The 11,508-nt window shown below is 45.3% G+C and overlaps 1 protein-coding gene across 1 annotated transcript; it reads right to left on the bottom strand.

Annotated features, from left to right (window-relative positions):
• Positions 1-290: 290 nt before the first annotated feature.
• On the bottom strand, positions 291-2,694 carry CUNH11orf87 (chromosome unknown C11orf87 homolog). The gene is made up of 2 exons (XM_006150963.3): positions 2,425-2,694; positions 291-2,071 (listed from the first exon to the last, which is right to left on the bottom strand). The coding sequence occupies exon 2, from the start codon at positions 1,812-1,814 to the stop codon at positions 1,218-1,220; it is 597 nt and encodes a 198-aa protein (XP_006151025.1). The 5' UTR covers positions 1,815-2,071; positions 2,425-2,694; the 3' UTR covers positions 291-1,217.
• Between the last annotated feature and the right edge of the window lie 8,814 nt (positions 2,695-11,508).

The raw sequence follows: 11,508 nt of genomic DNA, 5'->3' as shown, positions 1-11,508 counted from the left end.
TTTTGTTTTGTTTTTTTACAAAAAAGGTAACTAATGCAATGTTTAATAATAGGAAAACCAACAGGACACACTAACCCGATTGTAGAAAAAGAAAGAAACTAACCAAAAACCAGAATAGTCACTTTCCAAAACAGCCCCTCCTCCGCCTGCGCAACCAGAGAAGGAACCAATACAGTGAGGCTATTTCATCACCAGACCTGGCTGGACAGCTCCCGGATCTTCCGTGAATCCTGAAAAATGTCACAAGTCGAAGGTGTACAGGTGGGGGCTGGGCAGTGAGCAAAAACCAGAATAGTCACTTTCCAAAACAGCCCCTCCTCCGCCTGCGCAACCAGAGAAGGAACCAATACAGTGAGGCTATTTCATCACCAGACCTGGCTGGACAGCTCCCGGATCTTCCGTGAATCCTGAAAAATGTCACAAGTCGAAGGTGTACAGGTGGGGGCTGGGCAGTGAGCAAAAAGCAGATTAAAAAAAAACTCATTTAAATATTCTAATGTACTAATGCTCGGCCAGCGAGGGACATTTCTAAAAGTAAATTAAAATGCTCTGTCCTGGGGAAGGTAATGGGTGAGAAAAGGGCTGAGTGGAGAGGTGTACCTGTCACAACATTTGCCGAGACTTTTGCTGTGGCCTCTTGTAGTCCTGGTGCTTAATGTAGACGTTTTCTTTATAATGTACTATTGCTTGAGCCCGGCTGAGAGTGGAAACGGGGAAGGGAGGGAAGCTAAAGGAAACTGAAAGCTCAGCGGGTGGAGGAAGATAACTAAACCTTAACTCGACAGCTATGTACAACATTACCGGGCCCTCTCCCTCTGCCTCTGCCTTTTACACATTTGGTAGCTTGTGCGGTTTCTCCTCCTTATTGAGAGGGGCACGGGGTCGAGAGGGAAGATGCATCCTTCACTGACAATGAGAAATTATGTGATTTGTCATGCGCTTGGACTGTGTTGTTAGTATTATAATAATTACTATAAGTATTAATAAATTATTATCAGCGTTATTTCTTCTTCCGAGACTTTCCTTGCCCAATATTTACAAATACCGCACAGTGCCTCGGCGGAGGAGAAACAGTAAGGGGAGGGCTGATCAGAAAAGAATGCAGAGGAAAGAGAGAGGCCAGAGGATAATGGAAAAGGAAGGGAGGAGAAAAAAATAAAAGCAAGGATGGCAAAGATGCTGGAAACAAAGAGTGAGACAGGAGAAGGGTTGGACAATCAGGACAGTACCACCGTTTGCAAAAGGCCCTCGCCAGCTGTGTCCAAACAGGAGGAGGCTGCGTGTGCTCCTTGTGGACTGGGAGCTGGCGGTGGAGGCGGAGGGGCACAGGGACCCTGGCACGCGAGGCCAGGGGACGAAGAGGAGGAAGAGGAGACGTTGGAAGGGGAGCAGAAGGCAGAGTCCCGGGGCTGCCTCTCCAGCCGGGCTTCTTTTGCTTGGGTTGGGGCCTGACCGCCTGCCCGGGGCAGCCCCCCGCCACCGCGACTGCCGCTACAATGATCCCGCTCGTATTCCTCTTGAGCCCTCTGCATCTTCCGCTTCTTCATCCTACGCTTGTGGATGTGGAAAGTGGAGAGGGACAGCACGATGAGGCAGAAGATGAGGGTGACGAGGACAATCAGCACCAGCGTAGAGGAGAAGGACTGGAAGAGCTGTTGTCCCACCTGCGTGATGCAGGTGCAGCCACCACCGCCTGCGACCTGACCACGGGCACCCGCGTTGCCGCTGCCGCTGGCGTTCGGGGAAGCAAAGGTCCGGTTGAGGAGACAAGGCGGCAGCGCCAGCCTCAGCTCCTTCGGCGCCCTGGCACTCATCGGCGCTGGGCTGGGAGGGGCCGGGCCCACCAGGCTTCGCCTCTTGGGCGCACCGTTGCCACCAGCTAAGAAAAGGACGGAGCCCACGCCACCCAGAACTACTCCCTGGCGCGGGAGAGGGTGCGCGCGCGAGCCAAGGACTGAGCGAGCAACTGCTGGCAAGCCAGTCGGCCAGGGAGTGAGCGGCGCCCGGGAGGTCTGCTCGGGTCCAGCCTGGAACGCGTCCGCACGCCCTTTTCCTCCGCAGAGGCACCAGGCTGCAAAGAGAACAGGCTTAGTTAGGATCCCGGCCTCAGCCCAAGGGAGTGAGGAGGACCAGAAGACTCGGCCACTGCCGCAAAGCCGGCCCCTGGGCACCCTGCCCCAGCTGGGCGCTGCCCGTCTTCTGCGCAGCCGGCGGACCCCAGCCCAGCCTCGGCGGCGCACAAGTCACCAGGGACAGCTGGCGCCACTCGCCTCGCAGGGGTCTGAGCCCGCACCACCGAGGTGCAGATTACTCAGCAGATAAGGCAGCCTACCTGGCCGCTCACAACTTTCTAATGGCAACAGCCGCGGCAGCCGCCTAGATCAGGTCCCTAGTTCCCAGCGCGCCAGCTCCCTTTCCAGCTACCTCTTCGTGGACGTTTCTCCTAGATCCTACTCCAGCACGCACCCCGGCCGCCCCGCGGGCTCCGGGTCCGCAATCCTCGCTCCTCCTCCCCCGGACTTTCCCTCCCTGGACGGCGTCAGATCCCGCAGGTCCCACTCCCAGAGGCCACCCCGGAACCCCATCCCACTCTGCCTCAGTCCCTGGCAGCGGCTGACGAGCAGGATCGCATCCCATCTTTCTCCAGCCTTCTTCCCTGGTACCACCCTCCCCCTCCCCCAAATAGCAGCTGAAGCTCCTTTCCCAGCTGAAGCACATCCTCGCAAACGCCCTCCTCCTCGGCTCCCTGCCCCCTCCCGCGCCACACACACACTGAACCGTATCCTGCTCCTTTCTAGGCGAGCTCAACTGCAAGGGGGAGGGTTCCTGACTGCAAAGTTTGAGGAACAGACCTTCTCTCTGGCCTTCCCAGACCCAGCCTGAGGCCCCTGAGAAGCTCTTCCTGAAACCTGAGTCAGGTAGACCCGCAGCGCTCAGAGAGCCTCCTTGCCGCTCCCAAGAGGCAGCTGCAAACTGTTGCACTGCGGAGCAAAGAGGCGGCGGGCGAACCGGGGCCGGGGACCCAGCTGCGGCTGAGGCAGTGGCTGGGGCAGGGGCAGGGGCTGGGGCAGGGGGGAGGGACCCCCCGCCGCGCGGCTGCAGTGGCGGCTGCAGAAGGCGCGGAGTGAAGGGGCCAGAGACCAAGCCGTGCTGCTGCCGCCGCTGCTGCCGCCGCCTTCGCCGCCGCTTCAGGGAGCCAGCTCGCAGCCTATTGCCAGAGAGGCCGGTGACGTCAGGCAGCCACCGCCAGGGCTCCAAGCCACCCCTCAGGCCCCCACCCATTCTCATACCCCAACACCTTGTCTTGGTATAGCGAGTCTCTGCCATACGCGGTCCCAATTCCTCGCCCCTTTCCTGCCCAGGGCTAGGAGGGACGAACCCCACTCCCACCCTGGGGGTAGCCCACCTTCCCTTCTGTACTCCCTTGTCTAGGAAGGGCCAAAGCTTCAGTTGTCCAGCTGTCCCAGTCCTTACCCTCAGCCCTGTCCCAGATGGTCCCAGGAACACATTTTTACACCCTGGAGAATCAACTCCCCTAGGTGCACACATCAGATTGTCTCTTGGGGGCTGATGAGGAGCCTCCATCCGCACCCTGTATGTGCTGTTCCTGATTCTGAACATCGACTGCAGGTAATGGGGGGGGGGGTGACAGGGACATTCCTCAACGGAAGTGTAGCAAAACCTGAAATACCAACCAGAATGTGAATCAATCAAATACAAATTATCTTCCGTCCACCGGAGTTTCCAACTTGTCCTGCATTCCACCTGACTCATGACCCTCCTCCTTCCTCACAGACTCTCCAAGCCCAAGACCCACTAAATGTATCAAACGCCCCTTCTATTCGGAACACATAGGCCCACGTGAGCACACAAAGCATACACAAGCTTACAGGCAGGAAGACATAATCGCATAGAGGAATGCATAAATGAACAGCCCTAGGAGAAGTCAAGTATTGTACCTCCAAATACTCCTTCACTGCCCCTGGTTCTTGTTAAAATGTTCAGTGCGTTTGCCTTAGTTTTACGAACAGTCTTTCAGCACAGTGGATAGGACTTGCAGAAGGGTTCTCAGCAGTCCGCTCAAATCTGGAAAGAGATAAAACTATTGCTTTAGAACTTTTGGGAAAACATTAATAGAGCGTTTGGCTACAGGAGCCATCTTGAAATGGAGTGTGTTCATTTTCCTACTAGAAAAGCCAGCTTAGAACAGTACCTGAAGATACTGCATGGTCTTTCAAGACACTCAGATATCATTGAATGTGTATTTGTTTCTTTCCTCCCTGTCTTGTTTTCTTCCCTTCTTTGAGTCTAGCACAGTGCTTGTGCAAAACTTATAGGCTAACTGAATGATGCAGTGTGCATTGCTGCTTTTTCAATGCTATGCATTGGAAGTGAGAACTAACATGAAAAACTGATGCCAACCTGTCTACTTTGTATTTGGAAAGAAAGAGGGTTTGACAAGAGAAGAGAAAGACTGTCATTAATCTGGGGTCTCTTCTTCTGACCCTGTATTCTCATCTAATCCTATTACAAATTCTTTTCCTCTCCTTTCCTGCAACTTACTTTTGGAAGAGGAAATACATCACATGCCTTCAAATTTCTGTTTTCATTTGTATGGATAAAAGTAATCAGCTTTGTCAGGACCAGCAGTTGGCATAATGGCTATGTCACTGGACTCCCATGTAATTGACCATGGTTTGAGTCCTGGGCCTGGTGACTTAAACTCACGCTGGGCATGTGTGTGTGCATGCCCAAGATCCTGAGAGGAGAATGGAGGAAAAGGGACTGTAGTATGCCCATCCCCCCTGGGGGGGGTGATTTCTCGCTTTGTGTCTCTCTTCCTGGCGAGTGCACGCACCCTATAGCAAAAACCTTTAAAAAAAAAAAAAAGGGAAAAGTAATCAGCTTTGTCTATGTAGCTGTCTCAATTTAAAAAAAAAAAGCATCCCTATTTAAGCTAATAGGTTAGTACATGCTGAATAATACATGATTGCTTCAGAACACAGATTGATGACCTTGGCTAACAATATCACATAATTAATGACCAGTGACCCCAATACTGGCCTTATTTTCCTGCCTGAAATACCTATAAAAGCCACTTGCTACATCTGGACATTCTGCCTTTGGTGGGCTAAGAATATGAAACAGCCTTTCTTCCCTCCACTGTGACCACTGCATGAGATTTTGTCATTGACACCTGACAGAAATGCCCCACTTCCTTGCACTCTCTTTGCTCCCGAAAAGTTGAAGCTAATCAACATTTTGTAAAGCAATCCAATTTTGAATACTCCAAAAAGAGATCTAGCTATTTAAAGAGACTCTTTAGAAAAGGAAGAAAAAAAAAAAAGCTGTCATGTAAAGCAAAAAATCTTTACATAATTAGAATTAACTCTTGATGGTCCACTTTCTAGAACAGGAGTGAATTATTGGGTTTCCTCAGTAGGGAACATATCTTTAGTTGTGATGTGTTTATATATATATATATATATATGTAAAATAAAATTCTTCTTGCACACCAAGCTTCTAAGACATGTCACAAACTGTTCTTATTCTTTTGTTACAAATGATAACCATCTGTTACGCCAAAAGTGCTAAAAGTGTCTGCACCATTTACACAACCTATGCAAAGACAAGGGCTTGCCCTGGAGAACTTAGAATCTGCAGCAGTTGAATATGATTCACAACACAAAGGTACTTAAATAGAAATAATGTAGGTATGTTAGAGACCCAAGTTTTAAAATCAAAAGCTTGGTATGCTCCCCCCACCACCACCCTTTTTAAGAAGAATAGTCTATAAGTTCATTATCTGTTCTTATCCAGAAGACAAATGTGCTAACTCTGTAGAGTGGGATGTCTCTGAGAGTGTGATTCCAGCCCAAGGAATATGCTCATATTTGGGGTTCCAGGGATTGATCCCACTGAATTGTTACATGGTTCTGGCACATCTGGCCCAATGGCAAGGCTTCTTCCAGACAACAAGTTGCCACTATTCTTGCCAACAAACTTCCCAACTCACGTTTCCAAGAGTGGAGAACCAAGAAGCATCTAAGATTCTCAGACTCTTTCCTTGTGATTGGAAAACCCTTCAGGACACTGACATATTCCAAATATTCCGCAGCGTATAACACTCATTCTCAAGTTTAATGAAGGATCTGTCTAGCTTAGAGAAAAGTGCCAGTTGGGAACCTGTATGTTTATCAAAGAAGCACTGACTCAGTAATAAATATTATCATTATTTTCAAAACATCTAGTATGTGCCAGGATTACTAAACTCTCCTTCTATTAGAATTAATCTTCACTACAACCTTGCAATATAATTTCTGCCAAAATGCAAAATGTTTAATTTATTCATGAATGAATTTATTTGTCTGTTGTTCAAAAAAATCTTTCAGCACCTGCTACATGTAAGGCAAGAAAACTTAAACTTAGAGTGGCTGAAGACCATTTCCAAGTCACTCATTAATAAATATATTCCTGTTTTCTTACTTTGCTCAAATCTGGACAAACTGATTCCAAATCAGTATATTTTTCATGACTAGTGGTTTCTCTTGCACTCTTTCTCCCCCACTCCCAACATCCCTTTTATTGTTTTTCTCTGTATTTATTTCTGTTTGGGGTAAATAAATAAAACTAGAGAATAACAGAGGTGTTTGATTGAAGCTGAGGAGAGAAGGCAGAAAGCGCCCACTGTCTGGATCCTGCCCTCTGTCTAGTATCAGTCTGCAGAACCTCCGCCAACTCTCTTAGACTGGGTATATACTGTTTTGGAAACCACTGCACTATACCAGGTTACTTGGTTGGTCATTATAGACCACACTTCAACATGACATATATCCAGCTCCTCTAAGACTTACACGGACTTTTCTATAGGATGTGCAAGTGATCCTATGTTTTGCCTCATCTTATGTCTCTTCTACTCTGGGACCCTGAATACCTACAGAAGTATGCCTGGTTACCGTCATGTTATTGTCATTATCAACTACTGTCCCAAGTGGCTACTAATGAATAATATTTTTTAAAAGGCTCTAAATGGAGGTCTTGACTTTGTCCTATTTTTCCATTCTTTTCCAACTCAGTCTTCTCATCTGCAAAATGTGATATTAATAATAATAATGATAATGTCTCCCTTGCAGTGTTATTTTAAGCACCAAGCACATAGGGAATCTTTAATAAATAGTAGTTCTTTGTAATATAAATTAAATGACTAAGATCAATGTTTTATTTTTGGCAAGAGAAGCAATATATTGTTTTGAATATTCAAATTCAGGGAAATTTTGACAACTTTTGATATCTTCTATGGGTAGATGATTAAAAGGGCAGACAACAATGAGCAATTAAAGTAGCTGGGTATGTCCTTTTTTCTTTTTTTTCTTTTTTTTTTTTTTTTTGAGAAATTTTTGCTATAGGGCACATGTGCTCACAGGAGAGAGAGACAGACAGAAAGCGAGAAATCACCCCCCAGAAGGGATGACTATTCTGCAAGCCCTTCTCCTCCATTCTCCTCTTGGGACTTTGGGGACACACGCACATGCACCCAGTGTGAGTTTCAAGCCACAGGGTCTGAGACTTAAATCTCAGTGGACTATGTGGGAGTTCAGCGATGAAACCATTACGCCATCTGCTAGCTCCAAGGGAATAGTCTTAGAGATGGAATCATGTGGGGGATGCAGCATAGCATCTTCTAGTGTTTGAGGACCGTCAGAAGACAAATTTATTCAGTTCTTGATACTCAAGACAGAACTGCAATATTGTGGAACAGATAGAGAGTAGGATGCATATTTCAGTAGCAGAACGATTTTTCTAACCATATAACAGGTTAGCATCTATACACACAGTTTTCAAACTAGGGGTATCATATTCCTGATAGTTCATTAACATTTTTCCCAAGGGTATATTGATATATATTGTGTAAAGGAAATTATTTTTCTAAATCCTCTAGTTCTACATGTACTTTTCCCCAAAATCTATTTATCTGAGGTTAAAACTGATTTCTGTCACCTCTTCTTGCAATCCTATTTGACAAACACACAAAAATAGTCTCATCCATCCTCAATCTTACTATTGTGCATTTATCAGGATACAAAAACCTTCAGGGAATAAACAAAGGAATACCTGAGGATGTACAACTCCTGAGAGTGGCCACAGCTGTCACCGAGGGTACACTCATTTTAAGGCTCCATGCCTTGTCTATCTATATATCAATTTATCTTGGAATTTGAATTTAGAAGTGAGATTTTTCTCACAGGGATGAAAGCATACTGGCTTATCTAAATTGAAAAATGAATTCGGACTATTTCCTGGAGAAAGTAAGCCTGATTAGTCTGTTCAGACTGACAATTTGAACTGAACTTGCCTGATGATAGTATGGAACACAAACAAATTGAATGAACTATTAATCCAAGGTTTTGACAAAATATATTTGAAGCACATATGAAATATAACAGAAATTACCTCATTTGCAACTACAGACCACCCCCATCTTCGAGTGTTTGACAGGATTTTTCACATTTTGATAGTACGAAAGCAACATACATTCAGTAGAAACCATATTTTGAACTTTTAATCTTGATTCAAAGTCCTTTATTACAGAATAGGCCTTGTGTTCATTGATTTTGTCAACTATAGGCTAAGGTAAATGTTCTGAGCATGTTTAAGGTCTTCTAGACTGGGACCAGCAGATGGCATAATGGTTTACATCACTGGATTCCCACATACCCGACCACATTTTGAGTCCTGGACTTGAAACTCATGCCAGGCATGTGTGCATGCATGTCCCAAATCCTGAGATTGCAGCATAGGCATCCCCCTGGTGGTGATTTCTCACTTTCTGTCTTCTGCTTCTCTCTGTTCTCTCTCCAGCAAGTGTATGCACCCTATAACAAAAAAACTCTCTCTCTGGAAAAAAAAAAAAAAAGGTAGGTAGGGTAGGCTAGACTAAACTATGTTGCTCAATAGTTAAGTGTGTTAAATACACTTCTGACTTAACAGTATTTTTTATTTATGATGGGTTTAACAGGAAGGTAATCCCATCACAAGTCAAAGAACACCTGTATTAAATTTAAGAGTTAAAAATTTTATGTAACTTAAAGTGTGCAAAAGAGTCTATGATTTTTCAAAAATTCTTTTAAGGAGCATACAGAAAAGAAACTTGAAGATTACCATTCCAATGTATCTAGTGCCTGTTATATCATCTGGAAGGGCTCAAACTCCAATTAGACTCATCAGGGGTATCCTGTAGGGTTCTTACTGGGTAGAAGTTTGACCCAGATGGCTTCTCTAACTATTTTATTTTAAGAAAGATTTTGCTATAGGGTGCAGGTGCTCACCAGTGAAACAGAGACAGAAAGTGAGAAATCAGCCCCTGAAGGGGGGGAGGTGGCCACATAGTAATCCCTTCTCCACCATTCTCCTCTCAGGATTTTGGACATGCATGCATACATGCCTGACATGAGTTTAAGGCCACCAAGTCCACGACTCAAACCGTGGTCAACTACGTGGGAGTCCAGTGATGTAACCATTACATCATCTGCTGGTCCCTCTAAATTTAAGAAATACCGAGAACCTAGGTAGTGCACCCTTACATGCGTGTCAGGGTACTACTAAAACTGTACTTGAAGAAACATATGGTTCATCTTTCTACATCTCATAACACAAGCATACTATCACTAAGCTCAGACTCACATATTTGAGAAAAAAAAAATCAAGATTCCTCATGCTCCATTATCCTTGATTGGAAATTCATTCACTGAGAAAATATTCATTGTGTGCCCTATCTGCCTGAAATTGTGCTACATGCTTGGTGTTATCAATGACCAAGGAAAAGTCTTTGCAATCAGAAACTTGCATTCTGATTATGCACAGGATCACATTTTGTTTACCTGGCCAAATACAAAGAATTCTCTCTTTCCTTAATATTTTTAAATGCAATAGTACTCATGTTGAAAAACAAAGGAATGTAGGCTAAGTAGACTGATGTATGTGAAGTTAGAGAGGAAATGGACAAAGACAGATAGCTGCCAGCAGATGTCAAATAATTGGTAAGATCTTTGTGACTAACAGTTTCTGGATAATGAGAGCTCTGGATTAAAATCAGAAACCCAGTGGCATATGTTCCTTTCAAGTGGTAAAGACTGTGAATTTGCTTTTTAAGAGAAAGATAAACTGAAAATAATTCTACCATGCACAGAAAGGTATGCCTAGACCAGGCACTATTGGCATTTGGGGTCAGATAATTCTTTGTCTTATGCATTGCAGGCTGTTGTTGTAAGCAGAATTCTATAGATGGTCCCCCAAGATTAAATTCACTGGTTAATCAATCAAAAATTAATCTAGAGGGAACCAGCAGTTTGCGTAATGGCTATGTCGCTGGACTCCCACGTAGTCGACCGCGGTTCGTGTCCCGGACCCGGTGGCTTAAAAAACTCACGCCGGGCGCGGGTGCGGTCAGATAATTCTTTGTCTTATGCATTGCGGGCTGTTGTTGTAAACAGAATTCTATAGATGGTCCCCCAAGATTAAATTCACTAGTTAATCAATCAAAAATTAATCTAGGTACTGCTGCAAAGATATCTTTGTAGATGCAGAGTCCCAAGTAGTCAACCTTAGGATACAGAAATCATGTCTGATAGGCCTAAACCAATCAGAGGAGACCTTTTAAAAAAGAGCTTTCCTCTGGTTAACAGCAGAAGTAGTAGTTGGAGATTTAAAACACACAGGGCATTTGGCACATTGTTGGTGACTTGATGGAAGGGGTCAAAAGCAAACCAATATAGGTGTCCTTTAGCTGGGAACAGCCTCTGGTTGACAGCCAACAAGGAAAATGGGGACTTGAGTCTTCACAGTTTCAAGAAACTGAATTATTCTGACAATGTGAATGATCTTGAATGTGGACTCTTTCAGAATCTTCAGTAAGAGCCCAGCCTGGCTGACACCTTGACTTCTGTCCTATGATACTCTAGGCAGAGAACCAGGAGACCCGACCTCCTCATCCCATCAGACTTCTGACCTACAGAACTGTGAGGATTTATTTTTTTTTTTGAGAGGTTTTTGGTATAGGGTGCGTAAACATGACAGAAAGAGAGAGACAGAGAGATAGAAAGTGAGAAATCATCCTCCAGGGCGGATGGCCACGCCACAATCTCTTCTCCTCCATTCTCCTCTCAGGATCTTGGGCACACACACACATGTGCCCAGTGTGAGTTTAAGCCACCAGGTCCAGGACTTGAACTGCAGTCAACTGCATAGGAGTTCAGCAACATAGCCATAACGCCAACTGCTGGTCCCAGCAAGGATATTTTTTAAGTCACTAAATATATGGTAATTTGTTGCACAGCAATAGAAAACTAATATTAAATTTTGGGAGTATTCCTGGGCCTCTACTCACCCGACACAAGTAGCACCCTCCTCAGCCGTGATAACCAAAAATGTCTTTGGACTTTACCAAATGTGATAGGAGAGAAACAGCAAAATCATCGCTGGCTGAGAATTCCTGGTCTAGATATACAACTG

This window comes from Tupaia chinensis, unplaced genomic scaffold, assembly GCF_000334495.1.
Source record: "Tupaia chinensis unplaced genomic scaffold, TupChi_1.0 Scaffold000311_2, whole genome shotgun sequence".
Taxonomy (NCBI): domain Eukaryota; kingdom Metazoa; phylum Chordata; class Mammalia; order Scandentia; family Tupaiidae; genus Tupaia; species Tupaia belangeri.
The sequence above is the reverse complement of the archived record's forward strand: the minus strand, read 5'-3'. Positions and strand labels throughout refer to the sequence as shown.